An 18,744-nucleotide genomic window follows, 5' to 3' on the forward strand; every position below is an offset into this window, starting at 1 on the left:
TCAGTTGTTTTCAAGCGATATTCTTGTTTTCTCCAGGAATAGGAATAGTTTTGAGTTCCCAAGCCAAATACTAAACAACAATCAATGCATTTCCTACTTGTGGTTCGGTGTATAACCCACATTTCTCACACAGAAAGTCAACATATTCAATATATATCTCACACGTATCAACATATATGGTATGTCACTTGTTCTATTTATCCATCTTTTTTTATGCTATCACGCCTCCTATACTGGGATGGTTACAAGAACATTGCCACATTCAGCACATCAACGAGATTCCCGTGGGCGGTATTGCGTATGGTTCGGAGAGCCTAGACAATGATGAAAAGCTGACATGACCTGGTTTTTACATCTTGTTATTCAAGCATATCAGAGACATGTATTGCAGCAGGTATACTCGGGCTGAAAGGATGTGATATAATTTTTTCCTGATTCTAGAATATTGCTCCGCCAACGTGAATAGTGCCATGTCATGAAATCCAATTGTTTTTCCTTCAACTACAACGCTGCGAATAACAATATCCAAAACAAAAACCAGATACTGCACCGCTAAGAACACAGCATCTATCAAAAAAGAAAAGAAAAAGAAAACAAATCCATAACCACATTGAAGCCCACCACAAACAACCCCCAGAGAAGAAAGACACAACCTCCCCCACTCAATCCGACTCGGCACTCTTCTTTTCCTCATCAATCTTCCACACCTTTGTGCGCAACCACCGTCCCAGCCTCTCAATCTCGACTTTTGTCTTCATCTCGGCGTCCTTGACGGCGTCCCACCCGCCCGTCATGAGGCGGATGGACGCGCAGTCGAAGCCGTGCAGGGCGTCCGGGACGAGCATCCACTTGACGCCGAAGCCGTCGCCGTTGTCCTCCCACCCGAACCTGTCGTCGCCGCCGTCCTCCTCCTCCAGCCTGCCCCTGCGGCGGCTCGGGGCCTTGCGCCCCGCCACGGCCAGCTCCGGGTCGTTGCTGTTCGGGTCGGGCATGTCGCGGTGCCGCTCGGGGAAGCGCTCGTTGTCCAGCCGCACCGCGAAGCGCCAGCTCTCGTGCGCGAGCATGTCGAGCTCCGCCGCCACGACGCACAGGTACGGCGGCAGGTTGCGCTCGTCGGCGAACCCGGGGCTGAGCAGAGGGTGGCGCAGGTCCGTGCCGAAGGGGATGTAGCCCCAGTCGCAGAGCGGCGCGAGCTTGAAGAGTCCGTCCTCGGCCTGCCCGCGCGGGGGCTGCAGGCGCGTCTTGTACCAGCGCGTCTTGGCCTTGTCGGCCGCCGACACGCTCATGTCCATGGCGCCGTAGATTGTGATGCCAGCGCTGGGTGCACCGGGCGAGAGAGCGCGGATGCTGGGCATCTGCGACACGGCCATGGCTAGGTTTCCACCGGCGGACCATCCCGCGATGGCGACCTGCGACTTGGAGATTGGGAGTGACTCGTCACCCACTATGGCCTTGTAGATGGCCTCGATGTCGTTGAGCGCGGCGGGGAAGGGTGACCAGGGCGCCTTGGAGTACGAGGGACAGACGATCAAGGTAGAATGCTGGTCGGCAAACGCCCGCGCCCATTCATCTGCATCGCGGGCTGTGCCGAAGCAGAATCCACCTCCATGAATAGCCACCAAGGCAGGGAGTTTAGTCTGCGAGCTCCGGTCATAAGAGGCTGGGAAGAATATCCTGGTAGGGTAGTACAGTCAGCGTAAATACTCTTGTTTGAAACCTTGATCAATATATCCTTCACTAGGATGTACCCCCTCTCGCCGATTTCTGACTTTTTGAGGGAGAAAAAAGTCATCCAAAAGGAGTACCAACATACCGGACGGGCAAATGCGGACGACACTCATAAGCCTTCACGATTTCGGGCCGGCCATCGGGCGGGTAGTACCACTCCATCCAGTCCCGGTACCAGATGAATGGGGCACTGAAACCCTTCATCACCCACATGTACCAACAGTAGACCAACCTCTCCACCATCGAGGGCGCCACGTAGGTAATCTTGTTCATGTCGCCCTTGGAATCCATCCTGGGCTGGGCACTGTTTTCTCGCACCTTGGAGGACATTTTGATGTTTTTCTTTGCTTCAACCAACCGCCTGGGAGGTCGATATGGAGAGCAAAGATTTTATTTTGATTGCGAAAAAATAATGAAAAAAATAATAATAATACTCACAGCACCAAAAGCTGTATGCGGCACTTGGAGGATGTTTATATGATGGAGGCGGTGAAGTACCAAAGGGGATTTTTTTGTCGAAAAGAAAACAAAACAAGCTTCCTATTTGACGGCTATCTGAAGGGGTGAGAACTTAGGTGCGTACCCGAGGATGTACGCGGGAGAGATTGAGCATCTGTGCTTTGTAAAGTTGTCCGTTTCAGTGAGTTTCTTCTTGGGCTTAACCAATCTTGGTTCGTGCGGCACCTGGCGTTGGCGCTTTAGCACCTTGTCGGTAAGTCGCCGACAAGAAAAGGCGATGGGAGTGGATAGAAAAGATGGGATGAAAAAAGAAGAAGGGAAATGAGGACCGACCCTAAGATATACGGCCACGTATAAAAACACGAAGATGCCAGCCACGATCCGGCAGAGCATCGTGACCCAAGAACTTTCTGTCGTTATCTAGGCCTCCGTGATGTCGCAAGCCCTCGACGGAAGCGAATTGATTGGATATATTTACCCGGACAAGACGGGACTGGTTGATGGGATAGATAAAAAAAAAGGGTGACTGGTTCGGCAATAATGGCGGGATATGCGGGTTCAATATCCGGCAGATGTTTAGTTTCAGATGCAAAGCGTTGATCGAAATCAGAACAACAAAAAAAAAGAGATAAGACCTGCATATGGTTGGATATTTTTTTCGTCTTCCCTCCCGGAAGGTGGGCATACCAACTTCCGATGACACGTCGTGTGCTTCCGGATGGTGCGTTTGTTGTAAATCGTGGAACTATCCCGGGCATAAATTAATTCCCCGCTATCCTATACGGTACGATTTTCAGGCACAACCTCCGCCCAAGAGAAAGGGAAAAAAAAAAGGCTCCATGGAGGAGGGGCTTGCGTCTAAGAAGCGTCATGTCACACACGTGCTAACTAGCTTCCGGTCCATGCTACACCGTGGTTAGCTCGTGGGCTCGTACTTGATGTCAATCTTGGCAAAGGCGCAAAACAAAGCATTAAACCCGCACTTTGACCGAAATTACGTATTTTCCACTACCCAAAAGAAAAAGCAAAGTCGTTGACGTTGGTTAGCTGTGTGCCCTAGTATTTGTTGAGACGACTATGCGCATCTTGTAAGTGCGTACAATTCTGGACGCTTCACCTACGATATAATCCCGGCACAGACCAAAATAAATCAAAAGAAAACACAATGCTCCACGTATAAATCTTACAAACTCAAGGTTGCGCAACTAGCGTACAAGAAAACTCAACAAGCAAGACCAAAACAAAACAGCGTGTATATGCCTATCTTATCCCTAAACAAAGGCAACGAGTCCAGATCGTCGCATCCAGTCGTAAGCCCACTGTCATAAGCCCTCTCTGAAAGTTCAGGGTTCAATTTCCCCAGTTTGATCCATGCCTGCCTGTACCTGATAACATGTTCGCCTAAACCACGACTTCATCGTCATCATCGTCCGGATCCTCAATGCTCGTTCTCCTCTTGGCCTCCACCGTCCGCTCCACCCGTTTCCCGTCCTCATTAATCACCACAGGTTCCTCCTGGTCCTTCCCGTTCGCCGGTCCGGACGCCTTGGCTGCCGAGCCCTCGACTCCGGCCCCGGAATCCTTCTTCTCGCCAGCAGTCTCCTTGGACCCTTCGGCACTGCCTCCGAACCCGAGCCCGTCAAATGGCCAGAGACTGCCAAACTTGCTCCCGCCTCCAATGCTGCCCCCACTCGCTGCACCTACAGCACCAGAGCCCTGAGGCGGATGAACGGGAAGCGGTTTAAGGAGGACTTTTTCCCTCTCGCGGTCGAAAAATTTGCCCGCCGGTCCATCAGAGGCCCTCACCGGCGGGTCCATGACCTCTGGCATGGCAAAGTCGCCAAACTCCTCGTCGTCGTCATCCTCGAGGTCACTGTCGTCGTCGTCCCTACCATCCCCAAACTTTTCAGACTTTTGAGCGTTGGCGGTGGTGGTGGTGGTGCCACTTCCGCCACCGCCGCGGACCACACCACGCCACCAGTTGCCGCGGTTCCACCCACCACCGCTCGAGGTCGAGCCCTTGTCGTCCCCGGCGTTGGCAAAGGCGCTGTCGGCGTCATCTTCGTCCTCATCGTCCTCTACCTCGTCGGCGAACGGGTCCTTGAGCCGTTCTGCCAGCGTAATGTTGTGCAGCGGCTGGTGCAAGAGGCCCTGGTTGGGGCTGTCGTCGTCTGCAGCTCTGTTGACGTCGTTTGGATCGCCAGAGGATCCGGGAGCTCCGTTGTCCTGCCCGCCATCTGCCGAAGAGGCCGCGTTCCGCTTGTTCATCGCCAAGCGCGCCGCAAGTTGCAGTCGTGCCCTTGACGGTGGGATGTTCAATGGCGGCGGCGGGGGAGGCGGCGGCGGAATGGATGGAGGATTCAGTGATGGCCCGCTAGATTTTGAAGAATTCAGTGGGTCTGTGTAGGCACGAAACTAGATGATCAGAATTGTCAGCCTTCTATCTATCGCCAAACGTCAATGAGCTCAGTAAATGAGTAGCCAGACTGCCCATCCACCAAGACGCTTGTCGAAACAGCGGCTGGTCTGCCCCCCCAAAAAAAAAACATCTGACAATAGGAAATCTCTCGACGAAAAGAAATAATAACACAGTCTCCACAAGTCGATGGAAGTTGATAACGAAAATACGAAAGTTGAAGTTGGTATCGGTCGGTTGACTTTCGCGTGTCGACGGCCCGGGTCGTATCCTCAAGGCTCCTTTCCCGTACTCTGAACATCCAACCCAAACCGCGTACCGCCTAAGGGTATTGCACTCCAAACAAGGATCAAATCATCACAATCACATCGTGGGCCAGTTATGGAGACGAAAAAGACACACAGGAAGACGATGAGGAGGGACTGAATCAAGAACCCAGTCCAAAAAAGCGAATTTTGCTTCCAGACTGGCCTGATATAAGTTCCTCCTCAAAATCTCATACCTGCTGCATGCCTCATCAGCATCCATGACTTCCCTGTTGTACAGCCAAAACGCCAGAGCCGCTTTCTTCCATCCTAGAGAGACACAATAACACCTTACTCCGCCAAGGTTGACAATTAACGTTCCGCCACAATGTTCCAATCAAACACGCCAGACATATACATGCTTCTTCTTTTTTTTTTTATAAACCGCTGGTGACTGCCATTATGAATCTGTTTCCACACGATCCTGAAAGGCTGTTAGCTGTGTTTTGGACATTTCCTGACAGCTAATGCGTATCATGTGTTGGTATTGATTCTGAATGCTGATGCTGTTGGGGATACACTCCGAATCGAAACCAAAGGCGACAGTCTGAAAGGTTCGGTAATTGTCAACGATGAATTTGAGTCGAGATCACCCGCAGACGAGTATCGTCGAGCTCCTCAGTCGTTGACAAGGGAACAGGTTGACATGTCAGTCTCCAGGGTGTGTTGCACACAATGGCTGATGTGTATGATGAACGTCTCGGCCCGTATTCTCGTGTCGTCGTGCTCGAAATAACTGGTTTGTTCCAACCCCGTGGCGCCCAATGACGTGACATGCCATGCAGGCAACACAATATTCGCTTGTGCGAATCCATTGGTGCAAAGACAATCCCATATAGAAGTAGACTCGTCTCCTCCAAACAAGTCATATCTGCGCCCCATTCAACATTCCCAACATATGCATGGCCACAGTACAAGTCACTTGCACCTGTATCAGTGCCAGATGAAGGTCCCAGCGAGGTTATCATATACACCACCAGGCTGGGGTTATCATCTCATGCCGACTGCACCACGGAATCCACTTGGACCCTGTGGTTGTGATTCCATCGACGCCATCCTCGCCGTCAAGAAAACTGGGAAGAAGATCCTCGTTTCCCTTCAATCAAGCAAGCTCCCTTGTGTTATCGCGGTGCAAGTCTTCACTAACCTCATTTGCGACGTCGTCGTCGTTATCCTCTTGATCGTCATCCTCTTCATCACTTGAGCTTCCGAAACCGGATAGCCCTCCCATGGTTCCTGCGCTGATAGCAAACTGTGACAGATTGGAACCGCCGTTCTCTTGAAGGTCGAGCCCTCCGTTCAACCCAGCGTCGGCCAGGGCCGAGGAACCCTGAGAATTGGCACTCAAACTGGAGAGGCCTACCGCAGCAAGCCCGCTGCTCTGAGCAGCGGCTCTGTTGGACATGGCCACGTCCGGCCGGACACCACCGAGAATCGCATTGTCGCGCTCCCTAGTCTCCGCCAACGGACCCTCGACGTAGTTGCTCCACTCTGGAGACATGACCTTTTCGAGCACTGTCTCTGAAAGCAACTCCGGTGGGTGCCTCTCGTTGAATTTGACAACTTCCTCGGCAATCAGGGTCAGGTGACCCATGTAGCCCATGCGCGTCTTTGTCTTGGCCTCAGATTGCTCGCTAGTAAGTTGGCCGTTGATTATTTGCGCTGTGATGTCCGCGGACTCAAAGAGCGAGATTGCCAGAGTTGGGTTGAAGCCCCTGTTCATAGGACCATTAAAAACCTGCTGAACAACATCATAGACAACGTTGTGCAAGAAGTTGTTCCAAGGGTACTTGAAGAAAAAGGACTGCCCAAAAAAATGTCAGGGTTAGTTCAAAGTCAGTTGTCAAATATGAATGAAACCATTACTCACCAATATTGTGGGCACAACTTTGTAATCCACAAACTGCATTTTCAAAAAGTCGCCCACGACCGGCTTGATTTGATCGTTATCCGCCGTCGCCGGCTCGACTTCATGGCCGACAATGATGGATTCCTCGCCACTTTCTTGTGCACCGGTCGTGGCGGTGACGCCTCGAGACGTATCGTCAGACTTGACGTCGGTTGACTTCTCTTCGTTAGATGTCGATGATGGACCTTCTGCGGTTGCATCTGCAGTAGATTTGGTAGGGGAACTGGAGAACAGAGGGGCTGGAATATCCTCTGGCTGGGGCTCAAGAGGGCCAGATGTTGTTCCTGATGACTTAGCATCCGATGCGCTAGCCACACTTTGTTTGGGACTTCCAGGAGCTGTTTCTGAAACGGAAGAAGTAGGAGTATGGATAGGAAGACTCGAAGCATCGGTCATCATCACATCAGAACTATCGGAATGAGCATCTCCGCTCTCACCACCAAGCACCATTCCCTCAATCTCCTTAATCGTGGTTGTGACCTTTTGGGAGGTCGGGTTCGACTCAGATGAGTCTCCTGGTTCATCCTTGGCCAGTTCTGCTGTTGCCAATTTCCGAGGGGACAACGGTTGAACAACCATGTCGGGTTCTTCAAAGTGTTGCTCCTCTACTTTCGAGTCTGACACATTGAGTCGCGGGGAGCTGAGGGGCTCATCCACAAAATCATCCTCGTCCTTATCCAGGAATGACGACGCAGGAAGTGACTGGGGGATCTCTTCCTCGGCCTTGACGAACTCGTGAGATGTGTCCTCCCGCATCTCCGCTGCGTTGATGACCTCTTCAAAGCCGTCGTCATCAGATATGTTCGTGATCTCTAGCCGTCTTTCCGGGGGTGATGAGCCCAGGCGCATAGTCAGATCGTCTCCGCTGGTAGGTGCCTCCTCTCCCCGGATGGCAGTCAGGCTACCCTGGGCCCTTAATCTGTGGCGCTCTGCGTCCCTCGCTGCTATCAAGGCCTCTGAACCAACCTCATTCAGTAGACCCATATTGCTGCAGTGAAGAAGTTCGGCCATGAGTTCGCAAGTCTTGAACCTGTCAAAGCCGAGCGGCTGGATTCTCTCCCCAAAAGTGGATTCGAAGTGAGGCTTCTCCTCGCCAATCATGATCAAGTTCATGAATTTTGGCACGCTCTCAGCAAACATTCGAAGGAGAGTCCCAAGATAGATTGGGTCGCGACTCGAGGGCACAGAATTTGCTTCGGCGCCCACATCCGGGTCATAGTCAGAGTTGTTCTTTCGGATAACCTCAATGACGATGCCGACACCAACCGTGAGCGCATTGCCGCCACCGAGCATGTATCCGATCAGTTGTTCGACGCAAGGCTTGGACACGAGCTGTCTAGTCAGCTCATTCGGGCCGATGCATGTTTGCTCGTTCTGGGAGGCATTCGCAGACACCGTAATTATGGCCTTCATGAAGTCACCCGCCGATGTTTGAGTTGCCCAGCTGTTTTCGGGGCCGAGGAATGACAACAAAGATGGCATCACATCTTTGGTGAAAAGCCACTGGGTATCCGAATCTGTTAGCATCTGCGCATTTCCAGCTTCAAAAAGACAAGAGGTAGATAAAAACCCACCTCCACAATGCCATGCCCCGCGTCTGTCCTCTCAAGAGTGATGATTTTGAGCAATAGATCCATCACCATCGGGCTGTCAACATGGCGGAGCATATTTGGCACAGCTCCATCCACAGACTTCAAAAAGGTGATCATTTCCTCCGTCTTCTTGTCGAAAAGTGTCTCGTTGACCTTGGTAAAGTAACTGGCCTGAAGAGGGTCTAGAGGAGACGGCCTCTGTAGGAACTTCCAGAATGTGTGGAGCAGATCTCTGTTCTGCACATCCATCAGAGCCTCGATGACGGACCAGTTGTCCGATGAAAGGATCTCGCTCGCAACAAATGCATACTTGTTGCGCCGCTTCTCGGCCTCCTCCTCTTCAGAGCCAGGCTCGGCAGCGCGCGATGATGCTCTTGGACGGGAGAAAGAAAAGGCAGGGGCCTTGCCCTTCTCATCCTCCTCTTTCTTGTCAGGTACCGCAACGGCCTCAAGCTTTGGGGCGACGGCATAATCCAGCAGCTTTTCGAGGACTTCTCGTTTCCTTATGTATTCTAGTAGCTTTGTGTTGTGCTGCTTCAGCTCTTGTATTAAATCGCTCTCGTCGAGGAGCTCCTCGGTTGTGAACTCGCTCTTCTCCAAGATGGAGTCGATTGCCGACACGTTGGCGTAGCCGCCAAACCGCCAGAACATCTTGGGCGCGCACTCAAGCAGGCGGCTGTGTGTCAGGAGGATGTAATATCACAGCCAAGTGACTGTGTCGTTGGCAAGGGGAGGAGAGCGGCAGCGGCTCCCGTTGTTGTGGCATGCGGTGATCGGTAAGCGTCGAGTTCGGACGTTTGGAAGCTAGACGCACAGTTGAGGCTGACTGCGGTCAATTGGATGGAGGGGGAGGGATATTTCTCCGCCGGGCTCCACAGGTGTGATCAACGGCCTCTCAGGGCAAAATGTCAAAATGACAAGTTCGAAGCAAATACAAATGATGACTTGCTAACGGTGGATATCGTTGTCCGTCGTTGAAAATGAGGGGTATCTCGATGCGTCTAGTCTTCAATGAGGGTGGCCTTGCAAAGTCAGTTGCAGTCAAGCTTCCCGCAATGCGAAAGAGTGATGATGTAAGGATGCGCCGTGTCGAGTCTTCCCAGGGTGGGCGGTTGGCTCGCGACGCAGAAGGGAACAGAAGTAAAACAGCTGTGTAAAACAACAAAAAGAGGGTATTCGCAGAGTCTTTCCCACTATGCGCAAGCGGTGTGAGACACTTGTCGTTGCGAAGTTCTATGGAAAAAAAGAAGCAAAGTTTTCGCGATCGATTGCTGAGCCCAGCGTGAGCGGGACGGCAGGGGGAGAGAACTAGGGTAGGCGGAAGCCCAACGTGATGGGCAATAATAGAGCACCGCCAGCGCAAAATAAGGCGGGCTGTTTGGCAAAAACCAAGTGTTTCTAATTGGGGTTCCGGGAGGGTCTCGGGGACAAATTGGAGCAAATTACACTGACCTTTTAGAAACAGGTCTTAGTCCTGTGGCCCGTCGAATGGTACAGTTTGAATCAAATAAAATAAAGAGATGCGGTTATCGCGATAGAATGATATTTCGTTGTTACAGCTAGCTAAGGTAGTTAGGTATATGGTAGGTAGGTAAGGTAAGGTAAGGTAAGGCAGTAAGTAGATAAGGTAAGGGAGTAACTGGGTGCCTCACGATGCTGCCTGTCTCAAGGCTGGACTCATGTTTGGCGGGCTGTTGTTCAAGGGCAGCGGCCAGCGCACGGGTCAGCGGGCGGGCGGGCGGGCAGGGCAGGTGGCATTGGGCGCTTGGGCTGTAAAGGGGGCCGCCAACCAGCTAACTAACTCATCTGTGGAAAAAGACCCGCTGCCAAGCGGTTGGAAGATCTTAATTCCAGGCCGTCGCCACGTGGCAGCCAGGCAACTAGGCGGGGCTTAGCTGAAAAAAGATGCTCGAGTCAAGATCATCAGCCACAATAGCCACACTGATCTGTTTTTGTACCATCTGATAAGGGGACCTGTGACATTTTGATCCTCGAATGCGAGGTGTCAGGGTAAACCGTGATGAATTTGGTGATATATGGATTGCATGTATTGAAAACAAGGCTAGGCACACCATTCTAATTGCATGCTTCACTGCCTACTCACTGCCCTTGGACAAAAACTTCATGATTGCCAACCATTGTTATTATCATACCAACAAAGCCCTCTTCGGCCCACATTTTCAGGAATTTGTATTGACGACCAGTTGTGCAGATAAACCCCTGACCTGAACTGAATCCCGAAACTCACCGAACTGCTATTTTACCGTTGGGGTTGTCATGACGGTTGAGGTCGGTCTCCGAGGAGTAATTCACTTCTTAATATGCTCCATATTGTTAAGGCACCAGGCCTAGTGACTAGCGGGCGCCTTACTTTTACATAACAGTGTACTCCGTAGCCGAAGCCACAGTGTCGTGTGCCAGGTAATACAAGACCAACCAGTTAGATAAGACCAGGTAGATATTTTACAGGCGACTGGACCAGTGGTCTAGACTACCCTTGAGAAACCCTGCAAGCCACTAGGCTTCTCGCGAAAATCAGAAATTGGCTGAAATGTTAAGTTAACAAGACGCCCAGTATGTGAAGAGAACGAATGGTGCCTTTCTTTTCAGCGTTTATACGATTTTGCTATCATGGATATAGCCTAAAATCACAGTCAGCAATGGCACATAATACAACTGACGATAAATAGTAGACGTATTCCAATATTTTTTGCATCGCTCATAGGAATTCATAGTCAAAGTCGATCATAGATGTGGAAGCTGTTGTAGTTGGAGCATCAACTTTTGTCGGTGTGGGCTAGGATGTAAAAATTGGGCGATTCGAGATGTCAACCGCCGAATTTGATTGGTCAAATGCCGTCATTCAATATTGTGGGTCAGTTGCGGTAAAACAACGTATAAGACGGCTTATACCAAACAACGAGAAATACCAAATATATTTTTGATAAACTCATTATTTATTGAAGAGCTACCGTTAAGAAATTATAGACTGAAGATAGGTTGGTGGAGAAATCATGAGCATCAACAAGGAAAACGAGAACGGCGCCTACACGGCGACCACAACCACGACGCCGCGCGAAGATGTCGAGCCGCAACTACCAGACGACCAAGTGACAACCCACAACGACAACGCAACGGGGCAAAGAATGTCCGCATTCAAGTCTCTGGGCTGGCTCGACCGCTACCTGGCCGTGTGGTGCTTCCTCGCCATGGTCCTCGGCGTGCTGCTCGGCAACTTTGTGCCCGAGACGGGGCCAGCCCTGCAGAGGGGCAAGTTCGTCGGTGTCTCGATCGCCATCGCCATCGGGCTGCTGGTCATGATGTACCCGATCCTCTGCAAGGTCCGCTACGAGTCACTCCACAAGCTGTTTGCGCACCGCGGGGTCTGGAAACAGATTGGGTTCAGCGTCGTGGTGAATTGGATCATTGCTCCGCTCCTCATGCTTGCCCTGGCTTGGGCTTTTCTCCCGGATAGAAGCGAGCTGCGCAGTGGGCTGATTATGGTTGGGCTTGGAAGGTGTATCGCTATGGTAAGCATGACTGCCTTTTTTGTGATTATGTGCCAAATTATCCGTATTTCAGCAGCTGACAAACCCTTCCTCCTTGTCTACCCCCTAACAGGTCCTGATCTGGACAAACTTGGCTGGTGGCGATGAAGAATACTGTGCAATCCTAGTCGCCGTCAACTCGGTCCTGCAAATGGTACTTTTTGCACCGCTAGCCGTCCTGTTCATTGGAATTATCAGCCAGGAAACCCAAGGCCTCGACGCAAAGTACACCGTGGTGGCGACCAGCGTGGCCGTCTTCCTGGGCATACCGTTCGGCGCCGCCGTGATCACCCGCTTCGCCATCCGCGCCACCCTAGGCCCGGAGTGGTTCGAAAAGGTGTTTTTGCGCTTCATCTCGCCGTGGTCTCTTATCGGCCTGCTGTACACAATCGCAGTCCTGTTCGCCTCGCAGGGCAGGCAGGTCGTACATCAGATCGTTTCCGTGGTGCGCGTGGCCGCGCCGCTCACGGTGTACTTTTTCGTCATATTCTTCGCCACGCTGCTGGTCGCGCGGCGGTTCCGGTTTGGTTACGCCCTGGCGACCACGCAGAGCCTGACGGCTGCGAGCAACAATTTCGAGCTTGCCATCGCCGTCGCCGTCGCGACGTACGGGCCCGAGAGCGACCAAGCGCTGGCTGCTACCGTTGGTCCGCTGATTGAGGTCCCTGTACTGTTGGCGTTGGTCTATGCTGTGAAGTATCTGGGCAAGCGATGGGCGTGGAAATAGCCGACACTTCGGTAATGTGGACCGGTCTTGATGGATATAAAGTAGAGCTGTAGGGGTTCCCCCAAATAATAGACCGCATATTTGATCGTGAATAGAGGAGGTCAGCCAGCTTCCTCCATCAGCTGCAGTAACTTCGTATTCCTCACGACGCAGCTCCCCGGACCAATGCAACCCAACGCTTTGCGTATCGAGACTTCACTTCCATGCCCACGAACCTGCGCCAAGATGACAGTTGCATTATCACAGGGTGTTTCCAACATGGAGTGGAGTGGAGGCCGAGTAGCGGAGTCCGCATCTGTAGAAGTCAGCCCGGCTGATTGTCTCTGCTCGCCCACTACAGAAGCATCCATCACGGCCTGACCCCCTGCAACATTTTGGGAATGCGCATTTGGGTTTGTTGGCCCAACAAGCGGCGGCTCTATGGCACAAGAATTTCTGGGTACAAGCTCCCCTGCGTGGGTCACCTCGCCCCGCTGAAGAAAAGCGTCAATCTCAGCCTGACCGACGCCACGCAGAGCAAGGAGGTTCCGCAACTGCATGTTCTCCTCCGCGACGGCGCGGGCGGCCTGTTGCATCTCGAGGGTCGCCTGGACGCCTCGGCGCTCAAATTCAGCAATACGGACGCGGAGAGATTCGACAAGCTCACGCTTGCGAGCGCGAGAGGCTCGCTGACTGTCCCTGACCCGTGAGGCCTTATCTCTGGCCTTGGTATCATTGTGCAGCGGCGTGTCTTGGGCTGTAGCTGGGTCAGCCGGAGTTTGGTTTGCTGACATGCTTACTGGATGACCGTAGGCTACTTTCAGCGTCCGTAAATCTCATCAGCCGGAGTCCGAAGCACAAGCCCCTCACTCCCGATTTACTGTAGTTAACAGTCAAAGAAACAAAGTGTGGGTTTTCGTCGCTAAGTTCAGAGGTGGACATGACGAAATGTCGCGACTGCGAAGAGAATTGGGTTGAATTCAAACCCACAGTTGCAGCACTAGAAAAGTGGGTGGGTTAGTGCAGGGTAGGCGATGCGACTACTTACAGAGAAAATGGAAGTGTTCCTGGTCTAACTGGTGTGTGTGCCTCGTTCCATTGTATTTACCTACTACAGAAAATTTTCGACGAAAAGTGACATAGCAAAAGCTTCTGTCTCAACTGTTTAGCAAAAATTGTCAATTTGTCTAGAACACTAAAAAATTCCATGATCAAACCCCGTTCATATGGAACGCCTCTGTAGGTGAGCAAAGTTTCAAGAATGCGACCTAGTGTAATTATTAGTTCCTCAATGGATTATTCTATCTGCGTACTTTTAATTTGGCATGTGCTCCGCTCCGTTACTCTATGATCATCCTGAGAATTAAATGTTTAAACGAAAAGGGGAGGAAAAGAAAATTAACATCACAATTTAATGAGTAAATTCTTACTCATCAGTGTGTTAGTATCCCCAGGCTCCTGGCAACGATTGATATCTGGTCCACAACAGCAAGGACATCTGGTCCCTTAAACGGAAGACGATGGTCGCCCTCCCACTCAACTAGTGTTGTGCTCTCTGGGATGCAGTACTTGTCCAACAGCTTGCGGTGGAGATGAAGTCCCGGGTCCTTCAAGCCGTGGATGTGTATTGTCGGGATCCTCAGAATATGGCCCTTGTCGTCACTCCCAGCCCAATCCGTAAACTCTGCTCCGATCCCCGACGCATCTTGCACGCCCTTGATGTAACCCATGCGCTCGTCCAGGGCCACCAATGGGGCGCGTCCGGCCATGATGACGCCAAACTTCCAATTGCAATCCTGCGTCTGCCCTGCCGCCTCCAACGTCTGCTGCGCCAGCAACAAGCTCGCGGCGATTTTGGCGCCCTGGCTGAAGCCCAAAAGGCCTACCCACTCGCCCCTGCCGCCGCGGTAGTTGTCGTCCTCCATGGCTGTCCTGAGCTGGTACTGAATCTCCTCCGAGGCGGTCTCGCCGTCGATCTCTGGGTGCTCGGGCAACCAGCGCAGCCAGCGGCGGAAGGGTCCGTGGTTTCCGTACACCGCGCCGATGGCTGGGTGGGCGGGGCAGATGAACGGCCCGTCCGCAAACACGAAGCGAAACCGGCTTGACAGCCGTGTGATTATGGGGCGCATCTGCAACCGGAAAATATCCGCGTTGACGCCGCCGCCATGGAGACAGAGGATGCGGGGGAGCCCGAGGGTCTCCTCGTCCGCTGAAGGGGTTGGACTGGGTGTGTAGGACATGATGGGTGCTCGTGCCTTGTAGTAGAGTGGACTAGGACTAGAGTGCCAGGCTAAGGGACGATCTTCTGTTGACTAGGAGCTAAGAGATCTGCCAGAACAAATTTTAGTTCTATCTAGTATCAGGAGTGGGTGGCCAGTGCTGCTGTTGTTGTTGTTGTTGTGGTTGTTTGACAATGGAAAAGCTTTTGGAATTCTGGATTACTCTGCTCAACCTATAAACAAAACGCGACAAAACATTTGCAGTCATGCTTCTAGAAGAAAAGATTAAAAATGCTTATCGAGTGCTGGTGGGTAATTCCCCTTTCTTCCCGCTTGTCCGTTGTAACCGGACATCCGAGCTTGCATTAATTGCGCCTCTAATGTGAGGGAGGCTTGCTGTCTAAGCGTGACGCGTACACAAAGGTGAGGAGGGTAAATGCGGCAGTCCAAGGATAGAAACTGAACTGTCAGCTATGCCGCTTGGCTAGCTCGGACAAAAAGCAATCGGTGATCCAGTTGGATCTCGTCCAATCCGCAAAGCCATCATTTGATGGGTATATCTGGTGTACACGCGGTGAGGCTGGCAGGGAGACGAACACGTTGAATTGAAATAAAAGATGGCCTGTCAGTTGAGTTGACATGAATAAAACGTTCGGATGGGCGAAAAGTTGAGTTCGTCAGGTCTTTTCCCCTTTCTTATAGAATCGTCCAGTCCAAGGCACGCATTGTTTCCGTAGAGACGAGATGATTCAAAAGGATATTGGAGGACCACACACCAGACGCGCTCATGTGTTACCACCAGACAGAAGAAATATTGGGCATGTGAACCTCGTGGGCGAATTCGCCGGTCGCGGTTCACGCTCTAGTGAACCAGGCCAAACAACCCAGTCACCATGCTTCGCGTGGTCCCTGGAAGTTCTGGAATGATTGGCCTTCAGCGGCTGTTGGAGCTTTAGAGCGGAGACTGATGGTGGGGTTTCGTGCCGTTGCACAGCGGGTTGTGAAGCGCTAGTCCTGAAGAGGCAACCAAGTAAACATTTGACGTTGAACAAAACAAAAAGACAAGAGCTGCACTTGCACCGGTTGGCAATAATGTAGTGGTAGAAGTAGAACTTTCCTGTATCTATACATGATCTTTTCTTGTTTTTTTTTCTTCCACTCGTATGTGGGTTCTTTCCTTCTGTGCGGGCTTTTAACTCAATTGTGAGAAAACGGTGATACTTTTGAATCGCCAGAATCATCGCGTTTTTACCTTACTTGTCTAGCTTGTATTATCTATTCATACGAGGCGATGACAGACGATATAGATCTCCCAATCGCGCTGCGGCGGACGCGTCGAAGCAGTTCCGGAAATTTTACAGGCACCGCATCATCATGTACAGTTCAGATTAATATTCAAGCCTCACCAAAATCAACAAAGCAGTCATGCACTTCCTCATCAGATGTTGCCTCAACACCCAGAAAAAAAGGCCGTCGCCCTCGAAAACAAGTCAGGTTCTCGGACCCAGGCCCAATTTTGGACCAACTGCAAAATGAGGACCATTTATCTTCCACAGGTCTAACCCCCATGGTCAAGAAGACTTCTCTTACTCCCGTTGCATCTTCTCGAAGGCGCCACTCTACCCCAGCAAAATCATCATCTTCGGTGTCAAGAAACGGCTTAGACTTGTACATCAACCATGACAGTCCAGCATCCCCTTTTAGTGGAGATGTAAAGCTACTGCCTCTACGACAGGTCCTAGATGGCCGTGTCAAACGTAGGCTTCGTCGCAATGGACTCAGTGAGGAGATGAACTCTATTCATGCAGAGAAGAGGAAGAAGGCGACTGAGACCAAGGCGGAGCTTCAACGTCTGAGAGATGATCTATCGGCCAAGGATGCAGAAATAAGTCAGCTGCGAGCAACACAGCAACAACAGCATCAGGATGCATGGCGTCAAAATCTACCAATACAAGAGGAATTTGATCCTGACCAGACCATAGATACCATGGTCGGCGACACTGAGCGCATATTCGACCTGGAAAGAGAAGTGGCCAGTCTTCGACAGCAACTTCACGACCGAACCGAGACTACCATCGAGAACACGCGCAGTTACGAATGGACGTTAGCAGCTAGGGACCCATTTGCCTTGGGCGAGTATTCAATGATGGATATTGATGACGAAGACGACGAAGACGAGCAGTTTGGTGATGCCACTATGGCAGAGCTCCAATGCAGCACTCCATCCCGGAGGGCGGGCTCCAGAAAGACTGCCAACGAGACCGCTGCCGCGTCTTTCCCATCACCACCAGCAACCAGTCCTCTGGCCAGGGGACTGCAGACTCCGAGCTCTCTTCGTTTCTGTTCGATTCCAGAATCACACTTCGGCGTACAGACCTCACTGCCTGATCCAGAAAAGCAGCAGTTGGAAGAAGAACTAGCATCGCTTCAGGTGGAAGTGTCAAAGCTCACTGCAGCGCTGAAGTCTTACCAATCGTTGGCAGTCCGAGTATCCGACCGTATGTCACTGGTGAATGTCAGCACCACCACTGTGACCGCGCCAGAAGCCATCACAGACGCTTCACCAGAGCCTGCCATCGAAGCGCGACTTGCGGACCTGCTCACTACCGTTTCCGACCGCACAGCCGCGCTCAACTCTCTGTCCACCTCCATCACGGACCTCGGATTTCCCGGCTCGGACGCAGGCGAGATGTTGATTTCCATGGCCAGCGCCTTCCGCACCGCCCGCCTCGAGCTAGAGTACCTCACCCCAGGCGAGATAACCCTCCCACTCAGCTCGGCGGGCGCTGCAGTTCTCGACCTGCTGCTGGCTCGGCTGCGTGATCTCTCCAAGCGCGCCCGCGAAGACGAAGCAACCATAGACGAGTACCACGCCCAGGAGCTTTCCCTGCGGCAGCAATTGTCTGCCAGGGTCGACGTCTCCGGTGAGCTTGCCGCAGAGGTTCAGAATCTGAAGAAGCAGCTGGAGGACCGTGATTGCAAGGTCGAGGAGCTCCAGGTCGGCCTTGACAGGGTCAAGGGAGCAGCTGCGAGTTACACGCGCGATATTGCAGAACTTGAGAAGTTGGCAGAACGAGTAGAGGCTCAACGCATAGCTGCGCTTGACGAGTGTGAGCTGCTCAGGGGCGCCGCCACAGCTAAAGATGCCGAGGTCGACGAGGCTCGCCGGGCTCACGACGCCGCCATTGTTGAGCTCGAAACAAAACTCGCCACGCTGCTAGCCGAAGCGGGTGATCTGCGTGTCCGGCTCGCCAATACAGAGGCAGATGCCGCTGGAGCACAGATAAGATATGTCGACCAAACCAGGAAGCTGAACATTGCCCACGGAAGGCAGCTGGCTCTTCGTGATGCCCGTGTGGCTGAGCTCCGGATCGAGGTCGACCGTGTGAACGGCGCTCTTCGGGCAGCCCACGGTACTGTCTGTCAACTCAGGGTCGAGAAGAGCAAACTCGAAGGGCGCGTGGAGTATGAGAAGACTGCTGCCAAAAAGACCGTCGATGCCATGAAAGAGGAGCTTGAGCGTGTTGTCCAGATGAGTCGGGAGTTTTTGGCTTCGACTCCCAAGGATAAAAAATCCGAATCATCGTCTTCAAGCAGATCATCCAGGTATTCCCGCACCCCTTCAGCCCGCAAAAGCCAACAATTTGACGGTATGGCTACGACGGTGGTTCGACCTGGTGGTCTATTTGATGCAGCCAAGACGCGGAGGCGCAGCAGTATGAGCGAGGGCGAGGATCCCGGTGTAGCCGTTTCCCCAGAAGCTGGATCTGCCAAAGGAAAGAAACGCCGCCGATATGACAGTGGCCTGGGCTTTCTAGATGAGGAGGATGTGGACTTTTGATTGTCATTCGCTTTCTTTGAT

The 18,744-nt window shown here is 52.2% G+C and overlaps 6 protein-coding genes across 6 annotated transcripts; 2 read left to right on the forward strand and 4 right to left on the reverse strand.

The window, feature by feature from the left end:
- Positions 1-413: 413 nt before the first annotated feature.
- PgNI_00638 (uncharacterized protein) lies at positions 414-2,845 on the reverse strand. Its single transcript, XM_031120716.1, has 3 exons — positions 2,521-2,845; positions 1,814-2,341; positions 414-1,674 (listed from the first exon to the last, which is right to left on the reverse strand). Exons 2-3 carry the CDS (start codon positions 2,056-2,058, stop codon positions 663-665), a joined length of 1,257 nt encoding a protein of 418 aa, XP_030988094.1. The 5' UTR covers positions 2,059-2,341; positions 2,521-2,845; the 3' UTR covers positions 414-662.
- Positions 2,846-3,297: 452 nt separating this feature from the next.
- Positions 3,298-10,085, reverse strand: PgNI_00639 (uncharacterized protein). The gene is made up of 4 exons (XM_031120717.1): positions 9,862-10,085; positions 8,392-9,415; positions 6,779-8,320; positions 3,298-6,712 (listed from the first exon to the last, which is right to left on the reverse strand). Exons 2-4 carry the CDS (start codon positions 9,058-9,060, stop codon positions 6,011-6,013), a joined length of 2,913 nt encoding a protein of 970 aa, XP_030988095.1. The 5' UTR covers positions 9,061-9,415; positions 9,862-10,085; the 3' UTR covers positions 3,298-6,010.
- Positions 10,086-11,385: 1,300 nt separating this feature from the next.
- On the forward strand, positions 11,386-13,143 carry PgNI_00640 (uncharacterized protein). The gene is made up of 2 exons (XM_031120718.1): positions 11,386-11,939; positions 12,031-13,143. Exons 1-2 carry the CDS (start codon positions 11,424-11,426, stop codon positions 12,682-12,684), a joined length of 1,170 nt encoding a protein of 389 aa, XP_030986869.1. The 5' UTR covers positions 11,386-11,423; the 3' UTR covers positions 12,685-13,143.
- PgNI_00641 (uncharacterized protein) lies at positions 12,786-13,457 on the reverse strand (the record flags this gene model as incomplete). The annotated part of the gene is made up of 1 exon (XM_031120719.1): positions 12,786-13,457. One exon carries the CDS (start codon positions 13,455-13,457, stop codon positions 12,786-12,788), a length of 672 nt encoding a protein of 223 aa, XP_030986868.1.
- Positions 13,458-14,096: 639 nt separating this feature from the next.
- PgNI_00642 (uncharacterized protein) lies at positions 14,097-14,903 on the reverse strand (the record flags this gene model as incomplete). Its single annotated transcript, XM_031120720.1, has 1 exon — positions 14,097-14,903. One exon carries the CDS (start codon positions 14,901-14,903, stop codon positions 14,097-14,099), a length of 807 nt encoding a protein of 268 aa, XP_030986871.1.
- Positions 14,904-15,775: 872 nt separating this feature from the next.
- Positions 15,776-18,723, forward strand: PgNI_00643 (uncharacterized protein; the record flags this gene model as incomplete). The annotated part of the gene is made up of 2 exons (XM_031120721.1): positions 15,776-15,797; positions 16,148-18,723. The coding sequence occupies 2 exons, from the start codon at positions 15,776-15,778 to the stop codon at positions 18,721-18,723; spliced, it is 2,598 nt and encodes an 865-aa protein (XP_030986870.1).
- Between the last annotated feature and the right edge of the window lie 21 nt (positions 18,724-18,744).

The sequence above is a fragment of the Pyricularia grisea genome, assembly GCF_004355905.1.
Source record: "Pyricularia grisea strain NI907 chromosome Unknown Pyricularia_grisea_NI907_Scaffold_1, whole genome shotgun sequence".
Lineage (NCBI taxonomy): Eukaryota > Fungi > Ascomycota > Sordariomycetes > Magnaporthales > Pyriculariaceae > Pyricularia > Pyricularia grisea.

Excerpts from the sequence above, each read along its gene's own strand:
- PgNI_00638 (XM_031120716.1), bottom strand. The coding sequence starts at position 2,058 with ATGTCCTCCAAGGTGCGAGAAAACAGTGCCCAGCCCAGGATGGATTCC. Across the intron at positions 1,675-1,813 it reads CGTCCGCATTTGCCCGTCCG|GATATTCTTCCCAGCCTCTT; the intron begins GTATGTTGGTAC and ends CTACCCTACCAG.
- PgNI_00639 (XM_031120717.1), bottom strand. The coding sequence starts at position 9,060 with ATGTTCTGGCGGTTTGGCGGCTACGCCAACGTGTCGGCAATCGACTCC. Across the intron at positions 8,321-8,391 it reads CGGGGCATGGCATTGTGGAG|TGGCTTTTCACCAAAGATGT; the intron begins GTGGGTTTTTAT and ends TCGGATACCCAG. Across the intron at positions 6,713-6,778 it reads AAGTTGTGCCCACAATATTG|TCCTTTTTCTTCAAGTACCC; the intron begins GTGAGTAATGGT and ends TTTTTTGGGCAG.
- PgNI_00640 (XM_031120718.1), top strand. The coding sequence starts at position 11,424 with ATGAGCATCAACAAGGAAAACGAGAACGGCGCCTACACGGCGACCACA. Across the intron at positions 11,940-12,030 it reads TTGGAAGGTGTATCGCTATG|GTCCTGATCTGGACAAACTT; the intron begins GTAAGCATGACT and ends ACCCCCTAACAG.